The sequence below is a fragment of the Xenopus tropicalis genome, chromosome 10, assembly GCF_000004195.4.
Source record: "Xenopus tropicalis strain Nigerian chromosome 10, UCB_Xtro_10.0, whole genome shotgun sequence".
Classification (NCBI taxonomy): Eukaryota; Metazoa; Chordata; class Amphibia; order Anura; family Pipidae; genus Xenopus; species Xenopus tropicalis.
In genome coordinates this window covers 39056279-39075676 of record NC_030686.2, presented here as the reverse complement: position 1 = coordinate 39075676, position 19398 = coordinate 39056279, and the positions used below count along the sequence as shown (strand labels likewise).

Genomic DNA, 19398 nt, shown 5'->3' with positions numbered 1-19398 from the left:
TAGGGGTTCACTGGTATTCTTATCAGGGATCCTATGTGCTGTCTCTGTGTATAGCCTTAGGGTATAAGCCATCCACTGAATATCTATCTATGTTCCTCATGTAATGAGAACAAATTAAAAAACAAAAACACCTTGTACTGTTTGTGTAGATGGTTTGGTTACCTTTAAATGTTAGAGAACACAAAACCAATCACAGACAAACAAACTCAACCAATTCAGATCTCTTCTTATTTCATTTAAAGAGAAATGCTATGGCAGATGTTGGCAATGGCAGACAGTGACCTCACAAACTAAATCCCAGCATTTACAAGGAAAGTGACATTGGGCTCCAAAGGAGATTCCCCTACTCCCCATAAAAGCCCCCCAGCATGCAATGTTTTTTAGGGGTCATTCACTTGTGCCCCAGATGTAATGCAAGAGCACCAAGGAGTGCAAACAACTACAAGGGCAAACAAGGTTGTATTCTGTATTAAAAGGGGCATACGTTTACGGGAAGAGAGGGAAATCTTTAATATGCCATGCAGTTTTGGTCTCCAGTGCTCAAATGGGCTATTATTGAATTAGAGAGATTTTAAAGAAGCTCAACTAAGCTGGGAAAGGATATAGAAAGACTCAGTAATGAAGAAAGACTGGCCACGTTGGGTCTGTTTATCTTGGAGAAGAAGCGCTTAAGAGGGGATATGATAATTATTTTCAAATATATAATGGTTCCATGTATTAAACTCGTTATTTACCTCCTGTAGCAACTCCCATCAACCTTAGATCAAGCAAATTGTGATTTAATCCCGGCTGTGTAGCTTCTGACTGTACTTTGCCTTTTAAGTTGTCTAGATACAATATATTTTACAAGAAGATCTTGCATTATTATCATTATGTTATTTATTTTTATGATAATATATGTTGCATTGTATTTAAGCATTACTAAAGAACACATCCATCACACATCCATTGTTGAGACGACTGATACATTAAACAGAAAGGGTATGTTTAATGAGAATAATTTCCTTGATACAATACATGCAGGAGCATCAGTACATCTGTACACAGTGCAGCTCTCCTCGCCCTATTTATAAATAGGATTTACAGAGTCCAATAAAAAACACTGTACCCCTACCAATGGGGATTGTCAACTTCATCTGATAAAAAAGAATATTTTACAAAATCTAATTTGTAGATAAAGGCAGGTTCTGAACAATGGGATCAGATCAGCCAAATCAGAGAGCCTGACTGAGCAGGGAAGACGAGTAAAGCTGGCCATACACGCACCGATACTATCGTACGAAACCTCGTTTCATACGATATTCGGTGCGTGTATGGCATGTCGGCGAGTCGACCGATATTGCAGGAAGCTGCTGATATCGGACGACTCGCCGATCGGCCAGGTTAGAAAATTTTGATCGGGTGCCATAGAAGGTGCCTGACCAAAATCTGCCGTCAGGGCTGAATCGGCAGAAGGAGGTAGAAATCTTATTGTTTCTACCTCCTTATCTGCTGTTTCAGCCCTGACTGTGTGTGGCGGATCTGACGATGTTTCGTGCGACCGATGGTCGCACGAAACATCGTCAGATCGCCATGTGTATGGCCAGCTTTAGAGAATGTATGTAGCCAGGTGATGAGGGGTGATACAAACATGGAGATTGTAAGCAGTAAAGTCACCTTATAGTTAAAGTTATGAGCTGTATTTTAAAAATCAATAGAACATGTCGTGGCTGGATGCCGGTCCTACCTGAATTATTAGTCCCGCTGCGATCCAAAGTATTCCCTAATTACAGTATTCCATTTCCCCATTATTACAGGCAGGGTTTTCCCCTTGCTTTGCATATTTCTATTTAAAGAACATGATAAAAAAAAATTCAGCTGCCAAAGCAGAACCTCCGAGATTTTCAAGTACTCACTAGTTAATGCAGTGTGGGCATGGTCCTAACTTTGGGAAAACCTCCATTTTGGCTCAGGTGGTAGAACTGCATGTGTAAAGAAAAATCTACATCTGCAAAAGAAATTCAAATTTCAATGAAATTGCCTCTGGTCCTGTTACATACAATATTACACAAAACAACACATGTAAGGGGTTATGTAATAAGAGGTACTACGTTTGCCCAGTAACCAATCAGCAGGAAACATTCACCTGTTTAAACGTAATCACCTTATTGGTTGCTATGGGTTATTGGACCTGGGCAAACTTAGTGCCTTTTATTACATATGGGGGGTTGAATCTTTAATACACTAAGGGGCACATTTACTAATGCACGAATGCGTTTTTTTCATAATGATCGGTATTTTTGCGACTTTTTCGTCGCCGTCACAACTTTTTCGTATTTTCCGTGACTTCTTCGTCGCCGTCGCGACTTTTTCGTATTTTCCCTGACTTTTCGGCACCTTAGCGAAATTTTAGGATTTCGCGTTCTTTCGTGCGCAAGTGCACTGAACGAGCCCATGTGGACAGCAGACACCATTACAGGGAGGCTTACAAAATCATGTGTTTACGATCATTCAATATGAAAAATTTGCGACGGCGACGAAATAGTCGCGCAAGATACGATAAAGTCACGACGGCGATGAAAAGTTGTGAAAAATACGAAAAAAGTTGCGACGGCGACGAAAAAGTTTCGTTTCCAATGCGAATTTTTGCCGTTCGGGATTCAAATTCGTGGATTAGTAAATGTGCCCCTAATTATAAGTAGATTTTAGGTTTAGAAATAGACCCCTTAGGTCTGCTTCCCACCAAAACATTATTTTACTATAAAAGCTTAATTATATTAGGGATACAGATGGGTTATGGCTAGTGATGAGTGCATTTTTTTTTAGTAATGAAAGCCTAATGGAAACGCCAATGATTCTGACCATGTGATAGGTGGGAATGAATATACTGAGGACAATATATTTTTCATTTTTCCAAAGGAAACAATGGATTTGGTTGGTGTGAGCCTATGAAGCAAATGCCAGTGTAATTTTGGTCAACGAGGGTCTTGTTGGTCTTTAGAAATACGTTCAAGTCAGACCGAAGTTACATTAAAGTAATAAATGAGACTATGGCCAATTCTCCAACGTTCCACATGAGAGGGCTGCAGGCAGGAAATGCACATTTTAGTATTTCCTAAATCAAAAACACCTGTGACACAGGTGGAGAATAAGCCCCTTAAGCCATCAGCCTAATTTAGACCTTATTTTGTTTTGCATAATCTTCTTTAAGACACTATTTGGAAAGTACCTTTGTGCTGCCATTTTTTTTAATGTAGGCAGTGGATGAAAAGGTAATAAGTACCTAATAAGTAAATTGTGAGGTTTGGTCAGGTCTTAGGTATGCTATGTCTTTAATTTGGCATTTAAAGTCATCTAAGGAATGAGAATAAGAGACAATCATAATCTCAACTTTAATTTATTTAGTAGTTTGGATGGCAGCCAAATTGTTTCTGTCCCTCCTACATAAACCCATATTCTCCCCAGTAGCAGATCTTTGGAATAAAGACTAAAGTCACCATTTATCTAATATCCCAAACCATAAAGGGTAACAACGTGTTAAAAAGTAATCAGATTGTTTAGAAACCTGCAAGGGAAAGCCCGGTTGTGGTAATCAAACAGAAGTCAGCTGTCTCTAGTTGCTAGTAGTAACTAGACCAGGTATAATTTACTCCCATTAGGTATGTCTATTTGGTACCGGAACAAAATGCTTCTTCTATTTTCAGTAGTGTTTATATCATTTTGAATCATTGCTCTGTATTGGGATCATGCTCATTGGCCTTAACATTTAAATAATTCTAATTTAAAAAAAAAATAAATAAAAATGTTCCTTTTTCTCTGTAATAATAAAACAGTACCTGTATAGATCCCAACTAAGATATAATTACCCCTTATTGGGGGCAGAACAGCCCTATTGGGTTTATTTAATGGTTAAATGATTCCCTTTTCTCTGTAATAATAAAACAGTACCTGTACTTGATCCCAACTAAGATATAATTACCCCTTATTGGGGCAGAACAGCCCTATTGGGTTTATTTAATGGTTAAATGATTCCCTTTTCTCTGTAATAATAAAACAGTACCTGTACTTGATCCCAACTAAGATATAATTACCCCTTATTGGGGGCAGAACAGCCCTATTGGGTTTATTTAATGGTTAAATGATTCCCTTTTCTCTGTAATAATAAAACAGTACCTGTACTTGATCCCAACTAAGATATAATTACCCCTTATTGGGGGCAGAACAGCCCTATGGGGTTTATTTAATGGTTAAATGATTCCCTTTTCTCTGTAATAATAAAACAGTACCTGTACTTGATCCCAACTAAGATATAATTACCCCTTATTGGGGGCAGAACAGCCCTATTGGGTTTATTTAATGGTTAAATGATTCCCTTTTCTCTGTAATAATAAAACTGTACCTGTACTTGATCCCAACTAAGATATAATTACCCCTTATTGGGGGCAGAACAGCCCTATTGGGTTTATTTAATGGTTAAATGATTCCCTTTTCTCTGTAATAATAAAACTGTACCTGTACTTGATCCCAACTAAGATATAATTACCCCTTATTGGGGCAGAACAGCCCTATTGAGTTTATTTAATGGTTAAATGATTCCCTTTTCTCTCTAATAATAAAACAGTACCTGTACTTGATCAGCTGCACCAAAACCAGTTAGCCCAGAATGGCTCTACTTCCTTGTTAGGCCTACAAATTGCCCTTGATTATATAAAATGGGCTCTAGGCACACTGAGAACTCATCTTATTTGTTCCAGTGCCAGGAGCTTTACACGCCGCAGACATGGACTTTGCCTACAGATTAACCTTATTGTTTTCCATAGCTGCCTTTGTGGGGACTGCAGATGCCGAGAACCCGGGGTTGGTGGTGAGAGTCACACAGAAAGGACTGGACTATGGTAGGTTTGATATTCCTCCTAATAGAAACAACATAATGCAGAGACTTGTTATTAAATACTTAGGGTATATATAGTGTTTCAGTCTGGAAGGCTTTATTTTGCTTTTACTTATGCTATGACTTCACTTTAAATGCTGGTTGTTTTTATCACTGCAAACCCCTATGGTTGGTTCATTGTAGATACAGTGGTCAGAGGAAACCCACACAGACAAGGGGGGAACATAGCTTCCAGGTTGGATTTAAATTAGGACTTAGCTCCTATCCCAGGCCTTTACATTGGAGTTTAGTACTAAGCAGCCCTTCATGCTGATAACATGGGTGTAAATTTTTACTCCAAAGTAGTAACTCATACCAACTAGAGTTTCTATGGTTGACTGGTCTAGAACACTGGTCATCATCCTCATGAATGTGCCTGTATCTGCATTTACAAAATGCATTTGACTCTACATACAGTTTTGACTTTCTGGGAGAAGAGAGTGAGATAGACTTCAGCCCTCATTCGGAATTCTTCATTTCGATATGTACTGTTTTTCTATTTTCATTTTGTTGCCTCCCAATAGACTTTTTGACCTTCTTTATAGAGCTTCCAGCCATCTTTTTTTAAGCAACTATGTCATCTGGTTTGGAACAGTTGGTTCTAGAGATTGCTGCTCCTCAGGGTCTTTAGGCTCCTTACCCACATCTGAGCTGCATTGTTGGGATATTGCCTACTTTAGCATATGGTTTTTCTTGTTTCCTATTTACCATAGCCTGTTAAAGAGGTTGTTTACCTTTAAATTTACTTTTAGTATGATGTAGAGTATACTATTCTGAAACAATTTGCAATTGGTCTTCATTTTTTATTATAGGCAGTTTTTTTTAATTATTTTACATTTTGTTCCGCAGCTCTCCAGTTTGGAATTTTAGCAGTTATCTTGTTGCTAGGGTCCAGTTTACCTTAGTAACCAGTGAGTGATTTGAGAGAGTGACTGATATATGAATAGCAGAGGGGCTGAAGAGAGAGATAAGTAATACAAATTATCAATAAAAATGTAGACTAACAGAGTAATAGTATTTTGGCTGCTGGTCCCCCATTTGAAAGCTGTAAAGAGACAAGAAGAAGGCAAATAATTCAAAAACTATTAAAATAAGTTATTCTATAACATTAAAAGTGCTTTATAACTAAGAGTATAGGGGTAATTATATGGAGGCCTAGTAACCTATCATTTCATGTTTAACTAGACTAAAATGTTTGGGATAGTAACCTCACTAGTTTAGGGTAGCAATGTGAATGTATAATGTGAATGTATTGTTGCAGATAAATACCAAGTGGCAACATTTCACTGCACAGTAAAGTGAGCAGTAGAATAATGACAAATGGCTCAGTATTATCATAAATGCATTATCTCTCCTACAGCCCTTCAGGAAGGTGTGATTGCATTGCAGCAGCAACTATCCCACATTCAGCTGAAAGATATCCCAGGCACCCATAACCATGAGATTGTTGGAAAAGTGCATTACAACATTTTTAGGTGAGTTGAAAATGGCTCCAGCCTACATGGGTAAGAAAAAACAAACAGGACTCCATGCTTGACCAAGGCAACAAAGAGCAAAGCAGCAATGCATAGAAGCAATACATGTGGAACAACTTTCCTTTCGGTTGTACAGAAATGATGTCAGATAAGATATAACTTGCTTACGTTTAACATTTACATGGTAGAAGGGTTTCCTATCTCCAACTGTTTAATTCACTCATGAATGCAAGTATATAATTAAAAGTAAATGCATTCCATTCCTTCTTCACATCTTTTTGGGCAATGGGCATATTGGACAGATTTGACAATGTATTATTATTATTAACACTTATTTATAAAGCGCCAACATATTCCGCAGCGCTGTACAGTAAGTGGGTTTCATACATTGGACATACAGAGTAACATATAAAGCAATCAATAAACGATACAAGAGGCGAAGAGAGCCCTGCCCAAAAGAGCTTACAATCTACAAGTATTAAAACCATGCACACAGTATATCCTGTCTTTAAATTAGCGTTATTGGCCAATGCTATTTACATTCCAGTTTCATAGCTCTTCACCATTATTTCAGGCTTTAGTGAGAATTGTTCTCTACTAGTTACTAGTTCAATAAACCATTACCCAGTTGGCACTCACATAAACAGCAAGGTGCAGTGGTATTGATGCTTTTTATTCAGATCTCACGTTTTGGGGGAAACCCCCCTTTTTCAAGTGCTCTTGAAGAACGTCTGCTGAGATCTTAATAAAAAGCGTCAAAACCACCGCACATTGCTGTTTATGTGAGTGCCATTAGGATTATGGTTTATTGGAGGTATACATTCCTTCTATGGGCAGCAGGAGCACCGAATAGAGCCGCACTTACATGTTTATAGTCATATTGCTACATGCAGGGACTTGTATTTCTGATTTGAAAATACTTACTTGTTCTTTTAACATTGTTTTTTGGCAGCATGAATTTAGGAAATTTCCAGTTGCCCGGTTTCCAAGTCAGTCCCATTCCAAATGTTGGTCTGAAGCTGTCGACGTCTGGAGGTTTTTTCGAAGTTAATGGACGATGGGATGTTCAGCATTCATTTGTGTAAGACATAACTGTACTACTATAAAAAGATATGGCTTGACATTGAATGGGACCACGGAGATTGGTTCTGTATCACCTATGGGCAATCCTATGTTATTTAGAAGCACAATTACTCCTGTAGATCCAAGCTATAGTATACTTACAGACATTTACCACTGAAGTTAGTTTATAAAAAGACAAATTATTAAAAGTTTGTTGATCCCTCAATTATTATTCCTTACAGTGTATGCCACCCTATACAGATCTTACTTGTCCCTACTCTTTATAACCTACTGTTTTTGGTCCATCTGACATTCGACTTTGTCGTGTCTTTGTAGGCTAGGGGTGTTACACAATATAAAGGCCTGCCATAAGATAAAACTAGACCACCTCACAACCAAATGGGCACCTACCTAAACTTTCATGCATGGTTTGTACAGGCTACTTCTGATCACTTCTCAGTCATGTTCTTTATTGGCAGACATGAAAACGGCACTTTTAATATCAAAGTTGGGGGGCTCGGCATGTCTGTTGGACTTAATTTGAGGAATATTGAACATGGAAAACCAACAGTTTCCGTAGCAGACTGCAGCTGCCATATTGCCAATGTTGAGGTGCACATGTCTGGAACCATAGGGTAAGTCTCTGTCATATTTCTAAGGTGGTCAATACACTTTATATATTGATCTGAGTAAAACTTGGCTTGAGATTCCATTCAAACCATGGTGTTACATATTTAGATCATTTTATGTCATAAATTGCAGAGATTCCTACTAAACTGATTAACAGTTATTAAAATATTTTCTTAACTGTATTCCTGATTGTTAGTTTGTCAAGGTTCAAACTGAGTAGTTAGACAGCAGTAACTACAGGGAACGGCAGGGAATCCAATCTGTTAGGGAAATTCCACAAGTATATAACTGTGCTAATTGCATGTTAGATAATTGCAATTAATACTGTAAGTTAATTATAGGTTAAAGTACAGCATCACTTCTACTGGATAGGGACTAAATTAGATTGTATCTATCTTAAACCAATGTTATAGGCATATATATCAAATGATTATTCTTTATCTATAGCTCCCAATGTAGCCAATGTATTGCTTTATGAGGATTATACATGATCAGTCCTTGCCCCAGCAGAGCTTACGATCGAAATCATCTATGTTGACATACTCTATGGTTAGTTTAATTAGCAGCCAGTTACTGTCGTTGTGGGAGTAACCCCTTGCAAACACAGCGAGAATATACAAACTCCTTGAAGCCTTGGCATCGAACCCAGGACTCTGGTGTTTGTGGAGAGCCATCAAGTATAAAGCAAGGGGTGTGATATCTGTCAACAAACAGCATCTTTTCTTACATTGCAGTTGGTTGGTTAAACTATTCCATGACGCAGTTGAATCAAAAATAAGACAAGAATTGGAGGACAAGGTACCTGTAACGGATAAACGGCAAAATTTGGAATTCAATCCTTTTTGTGCAAAGCTTAAATAAACTAGCAAGGCTGTAACTAGCAGTGTAGGGCTCATTAACTAATGACAGGGCAGGGTGCCGAGTGCAGAACATGAGTGCCAAGTATGGCCATAGGCCTGACATCCACTATACAGGTGTCGGATCCCTTATCCGGAAACCCATTATCCGGAAAGCTCCGAATTATGGAAAGCCTGTCTCCCATAGACTCCATTTTACTCAAGTAATTCAGAGTTTTAAAATTGATTTCCTTTTTCTCTGTAAAAATAAAACTGTACCTTGTATTTGATCCCAACTAAGATATAATTACCCCTTATTGGGGCAGAACAGCCCTATTGGGTTTATTTAATGGTTAAATGATTCCCTTTTCTCTGTAATAATAAAACAGTACCTGTACTTGGTCCCAACTAAGATATAATTACCCCTTATTGGGGGCAGAACAGCCCTATTGGGTTTATTTAATGGTTAAATGATTCCCTTTTCTCTGTAATAATAAAACAGTACCTGTACTTGATCCCAACTAAGATATAATTACCCCTTATTGGGGGCAGAACAGCCCTATTGGGTTTATTTAATGGTTAAATGATTCCCTTTTCTCTGTAATAATAAAACAGTACCTGTACTTGATACCAACTAAGATATAATTACCCCTTATTGGGGCAGAACAGCCCTATTGGGTTTATTTAATGGTTAAATGATTCCCTTTTCTCTGTAATAATAAAACAGTACCTGTACTTGATCCCAACTAAGATATAATTACCCCTTATTGGATGCAAAACAATCCTATTGGGTTTAATGAATGTTTTATTGGTTTTTCAGTAGACTTAAGGTATGAAGATCCAAATTACGGAAAGCCCCCTTATCTGGAATACCCTTGGACCCAGAGAGGACTTTCTTTACATTTAAATCTAAAGTTTGTTTCTGTTAATCCAGCATCTAGAAATAGACTATTTCTTGGCTACAAAAGAGTTTTCAGTCTGTAGCCCTGTAGAGAACCATTTGCAAATGGCATTTGACCGTTCTTGATCTTCCTGTGTAAGAACATACCCCATGGTATTATATAGAGCTGATCTGTTATCTGTCTTTACTCCTTTTACAGATTGAATGGCTGTCCCCCTGCTTATGTATATAAACAATAGTAGTATTTTTTGATCACTCTCATATTTTGTTGTTAATGTTCCTTTGAAGCAGATTGGCATCAATGTAATTACAGTTGACTACTTATGTAAAGTAGAAAAGAATGTTTTGGGGGTGGGGGCTTTTGTGTGATATGGCCCATTAACCAATAAGTCCTAAACCAATAGGATCAGTAATAAGATTGTATCTAGTGCAGTTAGAGCAGGGGTGGGCAAACTACGGCCCGCGGGCCACATCTGGCCCCTTGGCCTTTTTAATCCGGCTCGCAGACGACGCCAAGTCTCATCACGCGAGACTTGGGGGCCCATTTACTTACTCACGAACGGGCCGAATGCGTCCGATTGCGTTTTTTTCGTAATGATCGGTATTTTGCATTTTTTTCGGAAAATTATCGCGACTTTTTCGTTACCAATACGATTTTTGCGGAAAAACGCGAGTTTTTCGTAGCCATTCCGAAAGTTGCGATTTTTTCGTAGCGTTAAAACTTGCGCAAAAAGTTGCGATTTTTTCGTAGTGTTAAAACTTGCGCAAAACGTCGCGCCTTTTAAGTTTTAACGCTACGAAAAAAGCGCAACTTTTCGCGCAAGTTTTAACGCTACGAAAAAAGCGCAACTTTCGGAATGGCTACGAAAAACTCGCGTTTTTTCGCGCAAATCGTATTGGTAACGAAAAAGTCGCGATAATTTCCGTAAAGGCGCCGAAAAAATCGAAAAAATACGAAAAAGTCGCAAAATGTTCGTTTTCCAATCAGAATTTTTCCAATTCGGATTCAAATTCGTGGGTTAGTAAATCAGCCCCTTGGTGTCATTGGCGTGCCGGAATTAAAGAGACGAAGGGGGCGTAACGCTGGCCTGGCCCTGCCCGCCCTGGCCCGGCCTGGGGGTGAGTAAATGTGGCCCGTGAGCCAAAAAGTTTGCCCACCCCTGAGTTAGAGTGATCAAAGTTGATGAATGATTGCTTGCTATGGGTTATTGCAATGGCCTTAACCAATCAGGCTGTTAAACCCACTCATCTTTTTCTTTTTAGATCTGCCCAGAGATTAATGACATTATTAATTCCAAACTGTCATCCCTTCTCCAAACTCTACCAGGTGATCAACCACTTATGCACAAAGGGGGGGGGGGGACCAAATTCTATAGTATAATTAATTAAAGTCAAATTGATTATTGTTTTTAATGTTTCTGTTTGACAGTGGAAACAAACCTTGACCACATATCTGCCCTTGATTACTCTCTGATGGGACCTCCTTCTGTCATGGCAAATTGGGTTGATGTATTTTTAAAGGTATAATTTGAAAGAAATGACATTCCTAAATGGGTAAAAACACTTATATGGTAACATTGAGCTTATTTGTATACTTAATTATGCTTTATAAATATGGAAGGTTCTGGTTTAGTTAGATTTATTATTCATTATTCCTAAAGTTAATCCTGCTTTTTTCATTGTGTAGCCACCTACATATATCTTTAATGATTGTCTCCTCTTTAAGGGGGAATTTTTTTATAGGTCACACCGTACTGCTCCGCCCTTCGCACCCCCGGCGATGTCGCTGCCTCCAGAACAAGATCACATGGTTTACTTTGCCGTCTCTGACTATGTGTTCAACACTGCTCTTCTCGCTTATCAGAGTGCTAGGGCTCTTGTCCTCACTTTGACTGATAAGATGGTAAAAAAGATAGCATTCACCTGTCAGATCTGCCTTTTTGTTAATATATTCTAATTAATGTTTTTGCACATGGGTGAGATTTGTGTTTTATAATTTATTTCAGTGAATGTTCTTACCTTTAGTAATTTTTCCCTTTTCCTTGTATAATACTCACTAAAAAAGATCTATATTGTAAAGAATAAGAATTTCCCATTGCATTTTACACCCATACAAACAAAAGGGATGTTCCTTTCAACACTTTTGTTCTGCTTTACTACAAGTTTCCCCAAAACCCTTAAAGCGGACCTGTCAACCTAAGAAAATAACTCCAAATTATTTTCTATATTGTTAGTTGGGCAAAATAAACATTACTTACTCTATATAAATAATATAAATCTTGTTTCCTTCCGTCTTGGAATTACTCAATCACAACAAGCAGGCAGGCACCATTTTGTGGGCACTGTTATTAAGGCAAGCTTTGTATCCCCCCAAAATCTTGTTTATGTACCAGAATGGGGGACCAGATGCCCATGCACTGGCTACACAATTAGATGAGGAGGAGGGAGGGGAAACGTTAGATGTGCAGTGACATCTAGGAAGTGCTGAATGGAAAGCTAAAGTTATTGTCTGCCCCTCCTCTATGCCTAAGGCATAGAGGCGGGGCAAGCAATATATGATTGACAGCTGGGATTTTTAAATGCCTTTATAATGGGTTTGGATGTGTTAATGTAAAAATTAATTTGGGTTTCTTGTTTAATTTGAACAGGACTTTTATTAGACAGATTTTCATGTCTGGGTGACAGGTCCACTTTAACAGTACCAGAGGGGGTTAGGGTCTTCCCATAACCCCCCCTTCCCCTAACCCCCCCTTCCCCTAACCATTCAGTGCTCAGAAGCACTGTATTTCGAAACAGAATTCAAAGACCTGCATCAATTCTTTTCCATGCAACCCCCCCCCAAAAAAACGGCAGATTATGCCCGTTTCTTGCACTTTGCACCCTACCCGTTGGCAGTAGTAAATTCCATGATTTATCAACATTTGAATGCACCTAAACTATTTAACTCAAATGTTCCGATAAGATGCAATAATATTTTTCTTTTTGTTGCTACAGATTCCAAAGGAATTCGGCGTTCACCTGAACACTAACTTATTGGAAAGAGTAATACCGGCGGTACTGTATGCAGTCATCCTTATTCTGTTTGAAATGGTGTCTAAGGGGCTGATTTACTAAGACACGAATTCGAATCCGAATTGGAAAAATTCCGATTGGAAAACGAACATTTTGCGACTTTTTCGTATTTTTTGCAATTTTTTCGGCGCCTTTACGACTTTTTGGAAATTATCGCGACTTTTTCGTTACCAATACAATTTGCGCGAAAAAACGCGAGTTTTTCGTAGCCATTCCGAAAGTTGCGCAAAATCTTGCGATTTTTTCATAGCGTTAAAACTTGCGGAAAAAGTCGCGCCTTTTTCGTAGCGCGACGTTTCGCGCAAGTTTTAACCCTACAAAAAAATCGCCAGATTTTGCGCAACTTTCGGAATGGCTACGAAAAACTCGCGTTTTTTCGCACAAATCGTATTGGTAACGAAAAAGTCACGATAATTTCCGAAAAAAATCGCAAAATACCGATCATTACGAAAAAAACGCAATCGGACGCATTCGGCCCGTTCGTGGGTTAGTAAATGTGCCCCTAAGTAAATGATATATATGAATCTATAGGTTTCCAAGATGTACCCCAATATGCCCATGAAGCTAAAGATATCAGCTGCCTCAACGCCAGCTCTGAATATTACCCCAGGAGGTGTGACTCTTTCGCCAATTGGAAACTTCCAGGCTTATGCCATTCTGCCCAACTCCTCCCTGGCTCCACTTTTTCTCCTTGAAGTGGTGAGTCCTCTGCTTGTTCTAAAATGGAAAAATGTGTTGGAATGTTTTTATTTACCAAGTAAGCAACAGATTTAGGCAGATATCAAGCACTTGATTCTTCAATCATTTACTGCTTATTAAACAACTGAGTTGGGTTTTGCTTGCTTTGCCTATATACCCTCGAATCTATTGGCAGTAGAATGCCAAAATGACTTTCCTTCTCCTTTTAGCTGTAGATTATAATGAACTTTTATTTTCATCTCTAGAAAACAAATGCCTTTGCAAAGGCGGCAGTGAATTCTGGGAAAATAGTAGGCACCCTAGAGAATGGCAAGTAAGTATTTAAAAATTAACATTTAAATGTAAAATGTAAATATAATCCATACAATTATGAGAGATAATGGGCCTGATTCACTAAAGTGCGATAAAATTTATTGCACGCTTTTTTGCGTTAAATTAGACACGATAATTAGCGCGCGATTCACCATAGTATTATCGCGTGCGTTAAGTCGCCATATCACATGCGTTATTTTTCATGCAACCACATGCGCTAGTTTTAATGCATGCGTTAATTTCCGCAATGAAAAGAATACGATCGCATGATTCACAATCACTTAGGCGCGCTAAATATTGCATAAGGCTATGCGAAAATTAACACCTACTTCAAGCAGGCGATAATTATAGAAAAGTACAGTAAATGAGCTTTTGGCAATAAAATATGGACTTTGCAGTGGGATTTATTCAAGTATGTGTTTCCCCTAGAGTGACGCAGCCGCCAGTTTGCAGCGAAATGGTCGTTTTTAATACAGTAATTTTCCGCAAGTATTGTGGATGGATAACATGGCGTGCGTTCATTCGCATGACTATTTATATGCGGCTACAAGTGATGAAATGCTTCGCCAGGCATGGATTCGCAGGAAATTTTTGGACGTGCGGCGAATTTTTCCGCGGCGAATTTTTTCATGCGTTTCCAAAACAATCTGCCAATGGCAAAACACATGAAAAAATTCACCGCACGTCCAAAAATTGACACAGGCGTCAAAAAATAATAGTCGTGGGCAAAAAAATTGTTGCCCGCGACTATTATTTTTTGACGCCTGCAATTACAACATTTTTGCCGTTTCGTGGATCTTTCGAAAGATTTGCTAATTTTTCACCAAAGATAACCAGAACACATTTCTCATCAATAGTGGCTACTATTTATAAGCATCTACTATTATATGCTACCATTTATATGTGGCTAATATTTATATATACTATTTATATGCTACCATTTATATGTGGCTACTATTTATATATACTATTTATATGCTACCATTTATATGTGGCTACTATTTATATATACTATTTATATGCTACCATTTATATGTGGCTAATATTTATATATACTATTTAAATGCTACCATTTATATGTGGCTACGGCTAATATTTATATATACTATTTATATGCTACCATTTATATGTGGCTACTATTTATATATACTATTTATATGCTACCATTTATATGTGGCTACTATTTATATATACTATTTATATGCTACCATTTATATGTGGCTAATATTTATATATACTATTTAAATGCTACCATTTATATGTGGCTACGGCTAATATTTATATATACTATTTATATGCTACCATTTATATGTGGCTACTATTTATATATACTATTTATATGCTACCATTTATATGTGGCTACTATTTATTACACTATTTATATGCGGCGACAATTTATATACACTATTTATAAGCTACTCTTTATATCCGGTAACTATACGCGTGCGTTATTTAGCGCATGTACCGGCAAATACCGCTTGAAAATAGTCTTCGCGAGTTAAATAACGCATGCAATATCGCGCGTGAAATAGCGTAAGTATGTTTATAGTGAATCGTGCGAAAAGTCGCGAAAATTAAGACGCGATAAAATTTTTAACGCACGTTTTATCGCACTTTAATGAATTGCCCCTAAGGCCTCTAATCTTATATATATATATTTTTGTTTAATAAGAATTATATAAAATATTCTCACATATTAATGTGATTTCTGTTGTTTCTAGGGTGGAAGTTTCTCTGTCTCACTCTGATGTTGGACCTTTTTCAGTGAGTCCTGGGCCATGAATTATTTGCCCAACAATATCAATATATTCACTAATCTTTACATACTTTTCAGCTGACAGAGAGAAGCGACAGTTGAACCAAATCAGCCCTTCTGTTCGGCACTTTATAACTGTATAAATGTGCCTTGTCAATAAGTAAAGGAAAACTGTTATACTACTATAGTCAATCCAGAAAACTGTAGTTGATGGTTAATAAATCTATTTTGAAAACACTTTTTTAAAAAAATTATACACTTTGGGGCAAATGTATCAAAATGTGACATTAGAACTCACCATAGTAAAATATTTATGAATCGGTGAAAGTTAGAATTCACCATTAAAGTTCACTCTTATAATTCCATAGGAATGAATAGAGAATGGCGGAATTTCACTCTGCTGAGCTTTAATTTGACACTTCGATACATTTTTGGCTTTATTTCATTATTATACTCAAATCTCAAAGCAGCGGACTCACATTTTACCAATCATTTGCAACGACTCGAGCTGAACTTGCTAGTACACCTTCCATTGACTTCTGCTGTATATGAACTTGTCTGTTTTCAGAGGCCAAATGTTTATATTTGAGTAGCATCTAATAAATTTCAGAGACCTGCAGGAACCATGTTGCATGTATCGTAGAGAATGTAATCTGTTTCTATTGCTCTCTAGGTTTCGGAAATTAATATGGCCATGAACTTACTTGTCCCAGTGATCCTTCCTCACATTAATGGTACGTAGCAAGATAATAGGGCTCATTTATAAATGGGTGTGGTATACAAAGCGCAAATTTCTGATGTGAATCCTTATTTTTTTTTTTTACCCACAATGCAGGGTTTTAACCCGAATGCCAATGTAATTGTGTTCCCGTGAGAAACGTATTATTGGTTGCTGCCCTGATTTTGCAAGACTACAGCTCCCAGCATGCTTTAAGCATTGATGCAATGTTGTATGCAAAAGTTTGGTTGAGCAAGCAACAGTGTTTAAAATATGGGTCTCCTCAAAGTTCCATGACCTGTAGAAGAGCACTTGACCTGTGGTTTCATGCCTGTACATTTTAATTGAATGCTTGATTACTCCTAATATTGTCATATTTATATAAATAATATTAATCGGTGGTCCTCATTTAGCCAAACTTTTTATTCCTCCAGACTACCTGAAATATGGATTCCCACTACCCTTGATTGAGCACATCCAGCTCAGTGATATTGTGATTAAAACATATGAGGTTAGTACACATTCTCCTTTCAGCCAGTGGGGTAACTACCGTAGGGGCAGTGAGTGTGACTGCACCCAGACCCAGCGCCACACCGGCCAGACTAGGTATTCCCCTCTATAAGAAGATTGCTCCAAGAGCCCAATAAACCTTGGTGGCTACAGGAAACAGATATTGTCTCCCAACACTAGAACCCCCAAAGGAGTATGCGTTCTGTATGAAGTGTCCCAAGGATACTAAAGAGACTCTTATTCCCTATCCATGTTTTGTTATTGTTCAACACCTGTAAATCTGAGGAGTGTAACATACCCTTCCTGTTAAACCCATCACTTGTACAGCTCAATCAACTCGACATGGTATAAATTCGAACTAAACTCATTCATTGCTGTGTTTATAAAATTTGAGTTTAAACGGACGTTCGTTTCCGTGAATCCTCTTTATTTTTCACAAACAGGAATTGCTCCAGCAGCCATTTTAGGAGCATTGGCACTCATTCTTGTGTTAAAGCTTCACTTGAAACTGGGTGAAGTAGAAAACAATGATGGGATTTATTTCCCCTTGACAACGTGTGAAATAGTAAACAATGAGGGGATTAATTTCCTTTGACGATGGGTGAAACTGAAAACAATGATGGGATTAACTTCCCCTTGAAACTGGGTGAAACTGAAAACAATGATGGGATTAACTTCCCCTTGAAACTGGGTGAAACTGAAAACAATGATGGGATTTATTTCCCCTTGACAACGTGTGAAATAGTAAACAATGAGGGGATTAACTTCCTTTGACGATGGGTGAAACTGAAAACAATGATGGGATTAACTTCCCCTTGAAACTGGGTGAAACTGAAAACAATGATGGGATTAACTTCCCCTTGAAGCTGGGTGAAACTGAAAACAATTAGGAGATTAATTTCTCATTGAAAGTTCCAGGACAGGCTGTCACTGACTATTCTATTCCTCTACTATTCTAAGCCTCCATAGGACTCAATGGTACTCGATAGATCAAACCTGCCCAATACTTTTTTGACAAACAAAGTTAACTAAACATTAATAAATTGAACGAATTATGGGAGTTATTTTCAAAAAATTGATAGGGGAACAATAAAGAAAAAATCGAGTTTCTGGCGGAAACCCATTCGTAAATCTCAAAATTATCTAGAAATAAGAAAAAATCCGACTTTATCTCAAAATTGCTTAGTAAAGGTGCCCCTAAGTTTCTGTGCCTTCATTGTCATATCTATAAGTATAATTCTTATTTTATTGTTGTACTGTTACATGATGTCACATTTTATCTTTTCAGCACTACCTCCTGTTTGGGGCAAATGTACAGTATCAGTAAGAAAGAATGGCAGACAAGGAGCTGGATGGACATGGGGAAATGGATAATGAAATGATTTAAAGTATTTGAAACTGTAACATCAGGTCGTGTTCCTGGACCTCAGTGACTCTCCATAACTTTGTGTAATTATATGTCCTATGTATAATGAGCTGTTGTTTATTTCAAAATATAATAGGCTGTAGCGTGGGGAAGGGAGGGGTTTGTTTATATAGAGGCTTCTCAGTGGGCTATTGCTCTGTGAGGCTACAGTTTTATTGTTATTCCTACTTTTTATGATTTATCTCTCTATTCAGCCCCTCTCCCATTCGTAATCCAATTTCTCATTAAAACCACTGCCTGGTTGGTACGGTAATATGAACCCTAGCAACTATATACCTGCAGAAATTCCAAACTGGAGCTACTAAACAGAAAGCAAAATAATTTGAAAAACCGCAGAAAATTAAAAACGAAGACCAATTCCATTTTGACTCAGAATATCCCTTATCCCTTTAACGGGGGTTTAGATTTTGACTTTTGCAGTAAGAAGCTTTATTATTTGCACTAGTGGGATCTTCCCTCTACTCTGATGGGTTCGCTAAATACTTTATTTAACTATATTTAATATGTTTTAATATTTTATCTCCTTCCCAGGTTGTTGTCTTTTAATAAGGAACCTGTTATCTTCCAACTGTTCATAAAAATGATATATAAATATTAATGTGATACATGGATTTCTATACAATCAATAAACCACTGCTTGGACCTTTGCCCATTTTTGCAACATGTGTTAAACATTCAAAGCAAAGTGCAGTTTAAACCGATATGCAGTTAGACGGTTAATAGTTAGAGTGTGAGAAAACTTATTGTAGATTTGGTATGATATTTACTCTGTATTGTGTGATCCCTTATTAGTCCTAGTACTGCTCAGTGTTAATTTGTCTGTATTCTCTGCACGCTTGCTCATTCTCCCCTGGGTACTGGTGTTTGTTAAACTCTTTATGGAAGCCGCCAACACATCTCGAGCTTGCTTGCCTATCAGCACGTACATGATGGGGTTTAGGCAGCTGTTGGTATAGGCAATGCTATTCAAGAGAACCATAAACGCACTAACCTTAAAGACTAGTAAAATATTCATAGTGGACATAGCTATCAAGAAGATAATGTAAGCTATAATCAGAGGTGTCCATGTTATAAAATAGACCAGGACCACTG

General features: G+C 37.7%; 1 protein-coding gene across 2 annotated transcripts in view; it reads left to right on the top strand.

The window, feature by feature from the left end:
• Positions 1-18400, top strand: part of LOC100494799 (bactericidal permeability-increasing protein) — a 36677-nt gene extending 18277 nt beyond the window's left edge. Inside the window, exons 1-15 of one of the 2 annotated variants that reach the window (XM_002932861.5) lie at positions 4700-4874; positions 6270-6384; positions 7337-7465; positions 7926-8081; positions 8811-8874; positions 11077-11140; positions 11243-11334; positions 11540-11716; positions 12808-12867; positions 13417-13584; positions 13830-13897; positions 15618-15660; positions 16326-16386; positions 16805-16881; positions 18169-18400. In XM_002932861.5, coding sequence (XP_002932907.3) covers positions 4760-4874; positions 6270-6384; positions 7337-7465; positions 7926-8081; positions 8811-8874; positions 11077-11140; positions 11243-11334; positions 11540-11716; positions 12808-12867; positions 13417-13584; positions 13830-13897; positions 15618-15660; positions 16326-16386; positions 16805-16881; positions 18169-18207 — 1428 coding nt within the window. In that variant the 5' untranslated portion in view covers positions 4700-4759 and the 3' untranslated portion in view covers positions 18208-18400. Of the gene's footprint in view, positions 1-4699; positions 4875-6269; positions 6385-7336; positions 7466-7925; positions 8082-8810; positions 8875-11076; positions 11141-11242; positions 11335-11539; positions 11717-12807; positions 12868-13416; positions 13585-13829; positions 13898-15617; positions 15661-16325; positions 16387-16804; positions 16882-18168 lie in introns of those variants that run through there. The other variant, XM_031894844.1, reaches the window with a different exon arrangement.
• Positions 18401-19398: the final 998 nt, after the last annotated feature.